General features: G+C 37.3%; 1 protein-coding gene across 6 annotated transcripts in view; it reads right to left on the bottom strand.

Annotated features, from left to right (window-relative positions):
- Positions 1-3,912: 3,912 nt before the first annotated feature.
- Positions 3,913-14,084, bottom strand: part of SLC4A7 (solute carrier family 4 member 7) — a 92,540-nt gene continuing 82,368 nt past the window's right edge. For all 6 annotated transcript variants that reach the window (XM_030239546.2, XM_050970500.1, XM_050970498.1 and 3 more), the window contains 5 exons: positions 13,647-13,820; positions 13,157-13,288; positions 12,281-12,372; positions 10,416-10,523; positions 3,913-7,325 (listed from right to left, as the gene is read on the bottom strand). In XM_030239546.2, coding sequence (XP_030095406.1) covers positions 7,244-7,325; positions 10,416-10,523; positions 12,281-12,372; positions 13,157-13,288; positions 13,647-13,820 — 588 coding nt within the window. In that variant the 3' untranslated portion in view covers positions 3,913-7,243. The remainder of the gene's footprint in view (positions 7,326-10,415; positions 10,524-12,280; positions 12,373-13,156; positions 13,289-13,646; positions 13,821-14,084) is intronic.

Consider the following 14,084-nt stretch of genomic DNA (forward strand, 5'->3'; position numbering starts at 1 on the left):
CCCTGAGGTTACCCCTCTGTTTCCTAGAGGCCAACAAGTCAGCACAGGTCAGGAAGCCCTTCAGGAAAGAGGCCAGCTCTGGCTACAAACTGACCCTGCACTGACCTCTTTAGTCTGTCAGCCCAGCATTATCGCAGATGCACAGCTCACTGGACTGGGAAACCTGATCCAGGTTACAAATAATCTCCCCTACTTTAGCCCTGATTGCCTTGTCTCCAAAGCACTTCTACTGTACAAGGGCAGGGACAACATGCAGAAAAGAGGATTTATCCATGCAGCTTAGAATGTTATGTCCTTCACTTTACTATAGAGATTAGATTAATTAACTAACAGCCAGCTGCCAGTGAAAATGGCTTTCCCCATTCCTTCCTTCCGCCAGCAATTCTTCTCTTCTTCTTCAGCTGATCTGACTCAAACCTGAGCCAGTTTAGAGAGCTAAACACACAGAAAACAATACACTTCCATTTATATTGTTACTTTCCTACCAATTTAGCTCACCGGCACAGTAGCCAGATGAGTGCCCCTGCTAAAAGGGAAGAAATGTACAGGTGTAAATCGAGGGAGAAGAGCAGAAAGCCCCTTCCATCAGTAGCCAGTCATTAAATCAGGTAGGTATATTAGCACCATGAGCGAGGGGCAGACGAACAGAAACAACTCCATTTTCCTTCTATCAGCCAGAAACCTGAGAGAAAACAGATATTAATGTTTCCTTACCTATTCTCACAGTTATTTAACTTTCTTGAAGTCATCAAGTAAGTTCCCACCCTGCGTTTCTTCTTTACTCATGCCAGCAGAAATTTCCACGGATTCCATGGAGGCAGACTATTCACTGTCCTCATAACTATCCCCCTGCTATGACACCAGCCATGAGGAATGTGTAAGAAACACACCAAACAACACTCACTAGTTGTGCCAAATAAAACTGAAATCAGACAACTCTTTTAAAGAACAGGGACACATTTAAATAAAAATGCCTTTACAGCACAGTCTCATTTAATTCCATTTAAGACAATGAAATCAGAGCAATAGTAATGCATTAATTTTAACTGGGGATAATGACATTTAATTAGTTATGCTGATTCAATTACATAGGAAGAGGAATGCATTCTGACAGCACTGGAATGCAGGATAGGACAAGAAATGCTCCAAGAACCCAGTCAGAAATGAAAGAATCCACATGATGAGAAACAGGAGACAAAGGAATTACCCCAGACTTGATCTGTGGCCCAGTCTAGTATCTGTCCCAGATGACATAAGCACATAAGCTTCAGAAGGTAAAAACAAGGCCCAAAACAAACAAAACCACAAAGAAGTGTTGGAGGATGAATCTACCCCCACTGACTACAGTGTAATGGGCTCTTCAACAAGAAGTTGTCTCACATTCCTTATAATCTTTATTAGCAATAACTAGCGGATATGGATAGTTTGTAAGCCAACTAGTTTCTAGATTTTCCCTTGAACTCCTTTCTTAATCACTGCAGTGGCTGAATTCCACTGTCTAATCATACACAGGATAACAGGCTTAAGGTGGATAAAGAAGCAGTAGACATGGTAGCTTTAATAAGACTTTTGATGCTGTTGCTGAATAGGAACGTATCTAATACCCTATCTAATACCATAAACTGGGTCAGATGAAGGTCAGGTGAAAATTCACTCCCTAAAAGACCAATTAGAAATATATTATTGTCAAAACAGAAAAGGATTTCAAACATGGTCAAGATGATGGCACAGGAAGAATCAAAGGTGATGAAAAATTCCCAAAAGATACTTTTCCTTATCCAATCTGGCGGGAAAAAAAAGACTTCTGGCTGGCTTCCCCTCTCATTCTCAAAGAGCATGGCAGTCACAATAGATACTCACCAATGACAGGAACCCACACAGACAACGTTTGAAGAATATTTCTTTCATTTTAACTGAATCAATATGGAAATCTATGTGTTTCTTACACACAAAAACTTCCACACACATACATATGTCTCAATCTTTCTTTAATTACTTCTTTGGAGAGTTTCTAAAGGTTAACAAGGGTAAGGTTCTTCCTTGTTGTCCTGACAAATGAAAACATTCAAGCTACTGCTGTTTTGGGATGGTTTGTCTTTTGCTTTTTTTTTTGTTTTGGTTTGGTTTTTGGTAGTTTTGTTTTGTTTTGTTTTCCCTCTGCACCACCTCATGCCATACATGGTGAGACCTATTCTAAGATTGCTGGGTCCACCAAATGTCAGTCTCTTGGTTAATTTCCAAAGTGTAACTTTCCTCTGTAGTTTGCCTAAATCCATCTTCTTAAACAGCAGTTTATGGAAGGAAAAAAAAAAAAAAAACAAACAAACAATAAGGGATCTCTGAGGTCTAGTGAGCAGCTCAGGTTAGTATCAACTCGAGAGTAACACGTAGCTCTTTGAAGTTCACCCTCTCTGCTCTCACTACCGAGCAGAGCTTTATAGGGAATTGTACCGCCATTCCTTAGAGCCTCTGGGAACCACGAGATTTTTCAATGCCTACCGAGAGCCCAGAGCTGTGAAGGAGCGAGGCTGTGGAGCACGTCATTAAGTGGAACGGGAGGAGGATGGGGACATTGCATCCCCTTCCCTGCACTCGACTGGACTCTCCCGTCCCCAGCCCTGCGTTTCCCCGTGTTCCCGTCCCGCCGTCCCGCGCCCCGCGGTCCCTCAGCGGCTCCCCCCGCCGCGCCCCGCGGACGACTACGGCGAGGCTCGCTCCCCCGGGACGGGACCCATCGGCCAATCGCCTCCCCTCTTCTTGGCCCGCCGGCCAATCGCGAGCCGCCATGCTGCGCGGCCCGGCACCGTTGCCATGGGCACGGGTAAGCCCCGACCGCGCCCGCCCCCAGCGCCCCGCGGGCCCCGCGGGCAATGAAAACAGAAGCGGCCCCAGTGGAGTCCAGGAGATTGTTTATTGCTTTTACCAACTTTCTGAAACGTTACAAAAGATAATTTTATTCTAGCAGTAATTAAAACAACACAAAGGCTGAATCACATTAAAAACGAGTCGGAGACTTGTGTTTTCTGTATAAACTGAATATTGATTCTACAGTTGGAATAATGTTTTCATTTGCTTTGGATTTGTTTATAAAGTAAGAAAACGTCACTGTAATTAGAAAAGCAGTCATAAAAAATTCGAACCGTACAGTATGTAATCACATTTCAAATAAAGAATATTAAAATCAAAACAGCGGTTCAGCTGCAAAAGCTGAACCTGGAAGACACCTTTGCACAGGAGCATCAGCAACAATAGAAAGGAAAATACTAGAAATTATGTGTCTTTCCAATAAAATCATTTAGAAAAGTATCGATTTTCAAACTCATTCATTATTCCAAATAAATGTCAACAGATACTAAATTCATTATGAAAGTGTCTTTAGGCAAAGTTCAATGCCAACTACAAAGTCCTAGAAGTTTTCACTAAAAACATTATAAAATAAAATTGACAAACTTACTGAGCAATTTGCTTTATATATAGCACTACACTTACGCTGACTCAAAGCCGTGTGCATCTGTAGTCTTAAAATTTGCCATAAAATAAATTACTGTTGGTATAAACAAAGTATTTCCCACGTTTTACCGTACTTGATAATTTTGTCCTAGATGAGTAATTAAAACATTACTAATCATAAGAAAGCAAAAAGACAACTAAGCTCGCTGTGGTGCTCGCCTGACAGATTCCGTTTGTGAACTGAGAGTCCTGAACCATTCACTTTATGATTGACAGAACCTATGTACAAGACAAACCCTTTGGAGCAGCGCAGGCTCTGCGATGTGACACCCATTTGGTACAGAAATATTTTACAGCCTGTCGAACCTGCCTTTGCAAAGGGCACGATTTAGGAAGTGACCGGATAAAGACAGAGATGCAGGTGAAGCAAATGATAACTTACAGGAGAACTTGCATTCAATGAAGAAAAAATGGCCAAGATACTAGGTTGAAAAAGATCCCAAAGCCATTAGGGCACCAAGTTCTACCCTGATGGGTTTTATGATGACAACTTGGCAATTTGGAACATTTCATGGAACAATTATATAAAATATTATGTTATAGCTGCAAAGTTAACCTAGGAGGAAATTGTTGTTAACTCGGGCATATGTAAACAGAATGAAAAATGTGTGACTGTAATACATATGAAAATGAGTTTTCTAGAATATAATTTAAACACAAAACTGCATTTTAAGTGATACATTTTAGATGATAATTTAAATGGAGTGGTCAAAATTAAGACCTACATTTCATGTAAACATTAATATTTATAAATAAATTAGAAAAAAAAAGGAAAAAGGAAAAAGAAAAAAAAAAAAAAAGAGGGACTTCCTGAGGTGGCTCTGCAGCCAGGTACACAGTAGCACTAAGCTCCATTCCAGGAAACCAAGGCATCTATAAAAAGTGCAGGGTTTTTTATTTTCCTCTAGCTATTGGAATGGAAATCCATTGGCGTAGTTTTTACAGGGCTTAAGCCCTATGAAAAAAAACCATAAAAATCAGTGCACAGCAATTGTCACTGCTCTTTTGCATCCATTAAGGCAAAACATACATCTACATACAATAAACTACATCCTTAGCTGTCATATTGTAATACTATGTGTGACTTTAAAGCAGAGAAGGTGTAAAATGACCACTGAATCACTTAACCATATATTAGCAACAGGGATTTATGCACTTAATACCAGATCTTCTGCTGTTCATATGGGAAGGAAGTGCATTGCCCAAGAACACTGGAACTAAAGGTCACTGTAAACTGGTTTGCCAACTCATGGTATTTCTGGCACTGATTAAAATATCTACACAATTAAATAAATACTGTGATTAGACTTGTGGGGCTTTGGTTTTGTTTCCTTTCAACGTTACTCAAAATGTATCCACTTCCTGTAATAATGACCAAAACTTCTGAAGTAGAAGCCAAATACAAAGTGTGCAGCACCATGGAACCCTGATTTCCAGCATTAAAGAGTTAGAAATCCAAGAGGCTTCTAGTAATTTTTTGGGTCTTTGGAAACTGTTGCAGGACAGTGAACAGGAAGCTAAAAATACAACTGAGAGGACAGAAGTACTGTATTGTGGATAATGCTACATAAAACCCTCAAAATATCCCTTCCCTCCTCGATTCAGAGCAAGAGGTACTTAGTTGTCAACTACTGACATGCAGATGGGTGTTTGGGTTTTTTTAAAATAATGTACAAAGTTTTGAGAAACCATCTGCTGTAGTTTCATTGTTATCTCAGTTTGATCAGAGGGAAACCATGGGTTACTTTCTGAAAGAGCACAAAGTCAAACTAAGGCACGAGCTACACTACTATCTAAGAATGCAGGTCATTACCCAGTATTGCTCAAACTGGTAATGCAGAACTCTCTTGCTTTGCCCCCGACCTGAGCCTGTTATGACTGTTTGGATACCATTATTCATATTGCTGTACACTACGATTTCCTTTCTTTAAACTGCCTTCTCAGAATTCAGTTAAATGAAAAAAGGAAAGAAAAAAATGCTAAATAATTGCATTACATTTAAAGGGAACAGTAACAGTCCATGTAATGTAAATACTATTTTTAAATGTTTCTATTATTCCCACTGATTGCCTTATTTTTGTAATATACAGTTGCCTTCTCTACAGGTGACACTTGGCTGAAGAGCACCAAAATTCCACCTCAAGTGGTATTTTCAGATAAAGTCTGCCCTCCTCCAGAATCAGCTCCGTTTGCAATTGTTGAGAATTTTATCACTTGGTCCATGGTAAAACTCCCAGCTCTGCTAAAAGCAGCATTATGCAAACAGCATCTTCTAATAATAAATGAGCACATATTCTAATTAAAGCCATTGTAATGCATCCAGAAAGGGCTAGTGGCAATTCAGCATGTAAAGAGATAATCGTGGAAATTAAAGCCAAAAAAACTAAGGCATAAGGCAAAAAAAAATATTAAGAATGGAAACTGCGCAGGTAAGTCATCAAGATTTTCATTTATATATAAAATTCTCATTATTTCAAATATTATAATGCTAAACACTAGAACTTGAAAATGTAAGTACAATAAAAGCACTGACTGCATCTTTATCAGTGGAGTCCCCAAAAAATCCCATTTACTTTAATAAATGAATATTTATTTTTTTCAATTCATCTTACATGATAGAAATTTATACTAATTAAAATAAATAATGTGTTTAAAAATAAGTTGGTGTGCTACCATATATGCCCTTTACAATGGAGAGGATCAGAACTGTACATACAAATACCACAAGCAATTAGTAATCCATAAAATAATACTGATCATAAACCTATTCCAGAACTGAGCTACAACTAATTTAATCAAATACACAGTAAATTAAAAAATTTATTAACCAAGAAATATATTTGATGAAGATATTAAATACTCCAAAATCTTAAAGCTGAGTAAATTAGACACTGAAAATCTATGGGAAAAAATGTAAGCAAAAACAGGAAGAAAAGAATTCAAGAGTACTGACGTGGTAAGTATTTATAATTTCCTATAGACCAATTGCTGCCTGTAAATCCAATTCATATTGTGTAAACATGGAGTGTCCAGAATGGCAAATACTGACTTGGGACTGTAACTGCCATTACTGTACTCATACTGCTACTGGACAATAATGAAAACTCAAAAGAATTCAAAAAACCAAAGAAAGCAGCACACCAGGGTATTTAGATACATTTTAAGGCTTAACTAACCACCTGACTTAGGGCTCTAGGCCACACCTGTAGAGTAGGAGAGACAGAATCCAGAAAACACTAGCATGGAGTGGAGACATAAAACACAGTAGTTCTTGTCAACAGCACATTAACATTTGTTCTATGAAACCACAAAAAAAAGTATACCCTGCAAAAACAAGCACTAATTGCCTGCATGGAAAATAAAACTTCTGTGGCGCACATTCTAACAGAGGTATTGCAAAATTTTAAGCAATGTGGACCAGTAATCATCAGCAAAAGCCGATGTAACTTTTATGCACGTATTGATTATGGAAAATAATAAGTATTCATTACAGTCTTCCTATTTAAAAATGAAAATAAAATTTCCAATAAAATAAATAGCTGAAGTGTGATTACCACTTATCTTATTTGCTGGGAAAATCTTTGCATTATGCAAGCATATCTACAGTGCCCAAAAAAATGGCAGAAATTAAATATATGTTGCTCCTTAAACTGGAAATCACACTTCCATGGTATAATATCCTACAGCGATATATATACACACACAAATACACGCAATTCCCATTGGTTCCGTTCTATAAAGATGTTTCAGCATCCACATATCTCACAACAGGTGACTTTTCCACTTCTATTTTCACACTTTCTGGTTTTTCAGGGCTGTTTGGAAACAAAGAAGAAAATGTAAAGTCTGGCCCACTTTTGGAAAGGTTAAATTTCAAATGTTTTATACTTCAAAATGAACACTGAAAGTATTTACATAAGGATGCTTTTATGATAAGGCACTTCTATTACATTTTAGTAATTGTTAAATAATATTCACAGGAATAGTACAAACTTAAAAGAGAGAAAACACCAATATCTCCTTCATAAATACCATATCCAATTCCACTGCTTTTATTGATTTGAAACTGCATGTGCAAAACATCTCTAAAAACAAACAAACAAATCCCCAACCCAGCCTGCAAAACTGTCTAGGTAAAAATACTCAAAAATACATAACAAGCAATATTACTAATATGTCTTTATTCTTGGGCAGGGAAACCATCTGTTCAGAAGAATGAAAGGTCTGTTCAAAAGGGGAAACCACACTTCCAACAACAGCAGAGGACAGTAAGAAACCTGTGTAGCCTGAACCTTCCATTCAAGTGAAGCAGAAGACCCAAAAGACAAGTGGCACCTGAACAAGTGACACTCTTAGGGAAACAGATACTGAACAGTGCCTGACTGAAGGACAATAAGGAATGTCCCAAGGTAGTTGGAAGTCAGTAGAAGATTAAATGGAACAGTCTAAGAGGGAGGATGAGTTTCAAAAGAGATGACACATTTGTAGAGTTGCTCTTTAAGGAAAAAAAATATATTAGAAATTCATGCAAAGAGAAAAATTCTGGGTTTCCTTAGAAGAGAAAAGTGTGCTGGGACTCCACAGTCAGTAAAATACAATAGATGGCTGAGGAAAAAAGAAAAAGCAATTAGGATCAAATCAGAAAAACAAAAAAATTGGAATTTATTTTCTTAAAAATATATGGTTTTTAATAAATCATTCCAAGCCATACAACATGTCATCTGGAATTATGAAAGACATGCCTCCTTCAAACTGCATTAGTATTTGAATATAAATCTGAAAATAGCAGTGCCTACAGAATCATTTTTACCACAGCACTAAATGTCTTGTCTGTACCACCAGATGAAGACAGTTATGCAGAAAAAACTTACAGAACTGAAATTAGTAATTTACTGGAAATTACTTTTGAATGACCAGTAGTGACACCTCTGAATCTCAACAGGATGCAAAGAAAGTATAGCAAATACCTCAAAACAGCAACCAATTGAGTTAAGGCTCAAGAAGTCTGCCTTTTTTAACATTTTCAAGATTAATGCACTAAAAACCCGGTTTCTGGCACCAGTGGTTCTTATTTTCCATTTGTAGTTTTAGCAAGTTCCCTACCAAGATGGATTTTTTACTGTACTAAGCTCAAGCAGGGTATACTATAGAATCAAAGGGAAATGTCTTATAGCAAAACATAATGAATAGATGGAATAATGAATACAAAGCTAAGCACAACAAAGAACACTGCAAACTGATCAGAAGCCTGATTCGCTAGCATTGCATATAATTCCACACTAACTTAACCTACTCAGGAAACAGGAAAGTGAGAGATGAAATTGTACTGAATTAGAACTGCCTGAAAACCAAATCTAAGCATTTTCATTCTTCTGGAAAAAGAAATACAGGCCTGTATCTCTTCAAGCCTTATATGCCCACTGACTATCAGATAATGCACTAGAATCATTCACAAATTCTGTAATAGGCTGCTTCTAAGAATTTAGCAAGGAAGAAAAAAAACCTACTGACACACATACTCTCTTATCTCCTCAATTTGTCTTCTGGATGGTCTCACTCATGTGGTACTCAAGATTTTGAAATATTTTCATTAAATATGTGTTTAACATTTTTAAAATGTTTAAACAATACAGCATAGACATCATGGAAATGGTGCCTGCCCTAATGAGTCTCTTGAGCTTTTCCTCTTACAGTACACCTCAGAGCTCTTTCTCGGTCTCCTTTACCCTTGGCTGACCTGCTGTCTGGCCAAAACAGCATACTTCCATGCCTCGTTAGGAGCAGTGCACGTGGTGAACAGACAGATGGTGTACAAGTGCTAGGTCACCACTAGTGCTTCCAGCAGTACCTGAGATGACTTGGACAGAGCCATGAACAGAGCAGGAATGCTCCAGCCTTGGCTGGAGTATGAACACTCCCTCCTCACCATGAATACTTTCACTGAGATGTAATTTTATACAAACTTGACAATTTTGTATCTCTCGAATATGTCTTCCTCTGATGAAATGGCGGAAAAAGATCAACCAATAGAAGATGCATACAATAGACAACAGGACTGCTTAGGTTTAGTTTCCTGAGGCAAACATGCCCATTCTCCCCTTTCCTACATAAAAAATGCTAAGCAATAGCTGCATGGATGATGAGCAGTCCACAGACAGAAGTTCTATAAATCACAAGCCTTTCAGGACATTGGGGATATTCTGCACAAATACTCATGTCTTGGCTTGTTTCCCTAGATAGATTCAGTTAGACAGGGAATAAATTAGGATAGAATAGCAGAATGATTCATCACACTCAGACTTTGTTCTTTGATGGGGAGCTCACAGAGAAGAAAGGCTACTGGCCTGTGTAGAAGATGCTTGTCAGCTTACAGGGAAAGTTCAGAGCACTGAGGGCTCATGATCTGTCCATGTACTTCATTCAAGTATATTTCAGTGAAGACGGCATTTGAGACAGGTTCAATTTTTAGATACTTAAAATGAGTTGAGGAAAAGCAATCCAAGCAACACACTCCCCTGCAAAAAACAGATCCTAGGGCAGTACAAAGCAACAGCAAAACTGCTGGACTTACCGTGTATTCTCAGTGGAATTTGTATTATTGAGCATCAAACCACTACCATGCTCATGTACAAACACACTAATACTTAGAAACCCTAAGCTCATCAGACTAATAAACACTTGTGTTAAGTAAATAAATAGTAATTTTAAAATTACTATTTAAAATAACACATTAATAAAATAGTAATAAAATAACTCCTTATTTTCAAATTCTAATTCTTCTAAAGTAAGAAGTCAGTAACTCAGATTCATAAACCACTTTTTTTTTTAAAAGATACAGTTCAATAAATACAAGTACAGCTGATAAACACAAGACAGTTAGAAAAGGTGTGAGTAATTATAGCTACCTCAGGTTAGCTCTTGTTACTTTGGCATTCTCAGTACTCATGGCAAGAGCCTTCCACTGTGCAGTTTTGGCCATTTCGTCTGATATGTTTACAACTGAGGGATCAGTGCTAAAGAACAAACATACTTTCAGGTTAGTATTCAATTCCTTGCAACACTATTATACTTACTGTCACTCATCATTTACATCAGTTGTGCCTTCTTTCAATATTTACACAGCCACAAGTTGAGTTCACCTCTTAAAAGTATGCCTCAACAAAAAACTGAAAATTTAACTCACTAGCACTACCATAATTACATAGAATCTCAAAATAGTTTTTCACATAGATACCAGTAAGATATTGAGAATACTTGAGAGGTAACCCATACCTAAGTTCAGAAAATTATTTTGCATGCCCAGAAATAATGAATTGAATTACACTGTTGTGCTAAAGCTTTCATGAATCAGTTACTTTAAGTGGCCTCTAGGAAATAATCAAGGGCAAAGTAACAAAGGTTAATGAAATTTCAAAAATTCAAGTGAGATTTGAAACTAATCAAAAATGTAGAAATTCCAATTATCTTGACAGATAAGTTTTGGGTTTTTTTCTCAAAAGCCTTATTAGATATTTTGTAAGGTTCTTTTGCCAGACTGCCCCCCTCCCAAGTGCTGCAGAAGATAAGTTTACCCTCACAGATGAAAAGTTTTTAAAGCCCATTTCCACTTTCGTCCTGCACACAGTTACATGTCTAGCAGACTCAGGTGCTGCCTGTAGGTCTGCTTACTGTTCTGTTCCATATTTAAGCTTCAGAATCTAACCCAGGTCATCTGTAAGTTTTTCAAATGGCAGAAAAAACTTTCAAAGCCATTCTTCCTCAGGGATCCCCACAAGACATATAAGGCAGCAGAATACATACAAAACACATGCACACAATTGATGAAGTCACAGCTCACTGTGAGAGCAATTAGCAACTCAAGTTTTTTTTTAAAAAGCTTTAGCATTTTCATTTGAGTTGCTTAAGTCTGATTAAGCCTGCTCTCAGAACAGACAACAGCACTCAGCAGAAATATCTGTCTAATCCAAATTTCTGTCCCCAACTCTCATCAGGGCATACCAGGTACTACCCTAGATCCATAGGAAGGCAAATTTTTAACCTAGGAACCCTTAGTATTATGGAGGAAAAGAAAACCTGTAAGCTATCCATCTGTCACATCTTAAAGTTGTGTTGGAAAAGTTGAGAACACCTGACAACTCAGCTAAACACAACCCCAGTAAGGGAAACACCAACTGAGACAAAATGCCTAACACCAAAGCTGAAAAAATTTTTATTACTGAAATTCCAGTACTTCCTTTTCTGGAAGAGAATCTATTTGTACATTTATGTTCAGAAAATAACACTTTGAAGTAGAAATGGTTGCCTGTAAAGCAGGTTTTGTGTACCACAGAAATTATGACATTAGCCTTCACTTAGGTAAACCAAATAATTACACACTTAGATTTCTTCTGAAAAACACAAGTGGCTGGCAAACACATGGCTCAACTGATGCTATTAGTTGCTTAATGCTCAGTATTTCATGCACAGTAGCACACAAATATTCCATCAAAACTGACCAAGGATGCTTCTTCACCTTAAGTACAGCTGGTCGAAATTGAGTCATCTGATCTGTTCAAGATGGTCATGTAAATGTATAATTAAGATGCAGTTTTAAAGAACAATGCAATATAGAAATACTAATGTAGCACCATGAGATATATCTTCATATTTCCTAATCATGACTAAGTTACCAGCTTGGGGGAAAAATTATTTCAACTCATACACAACCAACTTAATATAAAGCAAATTTTGGGTGCTGATAAAAGAACTTTTAAACAGACACATTTTATACCTGTATTTCAGGCTTTTTACAGGAAAATCTATACTTGCTTCTCCATATGCAAGGTGTACACTGTCATGGTCTGAAAACATTCTCTCTGCTTCCTGTAAATTCCAAGTAAGAAGTTCGTAAAATTACTCACATAGCAGAAACCACAGTAGTATCTCAAGCTGTTCAGTTATTATCTCAAGTCATTCAAGTTATATGACAGGTATTCCATAGGGGTAAAAGGCACTTCTGTGTAGGTACCACAGCTGAATGCAGGAGACAGAGCTTAGGACCTTTCCTCTTAGAAGTGTCTTATTAAGACAGGAGACATGGGAGACTGGGGAAGGAGGGTGTTCCTTCGCAAGGAATTCCTCAAGGAGATGCACAGCAAGGCAGGACTTTTATGGAGAAGTTCCAGAAGCTATATTACTGTATTTTTGGTAACTAGTAGTTGCACTAATGACAGCTCCACAAACACATAAGCAAAATGTCCCTGATATTATGAACCCTTCTGTGACTAATTTAAGCAGAATAAAGAAATCCTATTCCACCACTTCCCTCTCCCTCTCCTTTCTCTCCTTTTTCTTTCCTTCTAATCTGATGAAAGACCAAAATACCCAACATTTTTGTGCTAATAACTGCTTCTTTCCACTTTGCTTGAAAATTCTGATCACAAATAAAAATCATATTTCGTAATAGCATAGCTGAAACAGAGACTTAATTCCTTAACCACCAGCAACTGTTCTTCTAGTAAAGAATTTAATTTCTTAAGTGAAGAATTTCAAAACGTGTATCTGGTATATAAGGTCATATACTCAGGTCACATAAAATTCTTTTAAATTGCATTAAGTATTTCCTAGAAATTAACAACATGCTCAGTTTGATTGTTTTCAAACTTACTTCTTTCTCTTTTATCTTTTCATCATCTTCTGTCTTCTTTTTACTTTCTGGCATAAGATCATCAAGCCAGCTAAGCTCTTTTTTGGTGAAACACAAATCCATAAGCTTACGAATGAACACTAATGCTAGAACCTAAAGGGAACCACAGACAAAACACTATATATATTAAACTATTCAAATGAACAAAAATGAACACACTCTTTCAGAACACTCAGATTCTGTAACTGAAGCCCTTTTCTCTAGTACTAGATTTCATTTTACCCCAGAGGTAAATAATTTCCACTTTCAATAGCTATTCACAAATTAATTGCTTGTTTTCAGGAAATGAGAAGTCTTTGTGTTTCAGAAGTGAACAGCTTGTACTACAGGGGCTTTTTGTTTCTTTCCCATTCCCTTCTTTCTTAAAGGCAGCTAACATCTTCTGAAGAGACCCTGAATAATACATGTAGTCTTGTACAAAAACTATTAACTGGCAAACCAGAAAACTTACCATCATAGGGAAAACAACAGCAGCTGCAGAGGCTTTGATCACCCACAACAGAACTAGACAAGTGAGCTGAACAACTGTAAAGATATGGACCTTCCAGAGTGGCACATAACGCAGATAAATCAGGTCAGGCTGATGTTTGGCAGGCATTCCAAACAGTTTTAGACGGTCAAAAAACTGCATGGAAAATAAAATCATTTTTCAGTTAATTATTTTTTGCCTCTCCAGAAGAAAATAAATGTTTTTAGGAGACTACAGAAATGTAAGATAATCCCAAATTAAATACTAATGAAAGACAGTGAACATTCAAGGGGGTGGAACTGTGGGCTGTTTTGCAGGGATTGTCCCCCCTCACTAATAATAAAAAAATTCAAGAATATTTCAGAAAATTTGTTTCTTAGCTACACTACTGAAAGAATAAATTAAAAAAGAACTGAAAAG

The sequence above is a fragment of the Serinus canaria genome, chromosome 2, assembly GCF_022539315.1.
Source record: "Serinus canaria isolate serCan28SL12 chromosome 2, serCan2020, whole genome shotgun sequence".
NCBI classification, from domain to species: Eukaryota; Metazoa; Chordata; class Aves; order Passeriformes; family Fringillidae; genus Serinus; species Serinus canaria.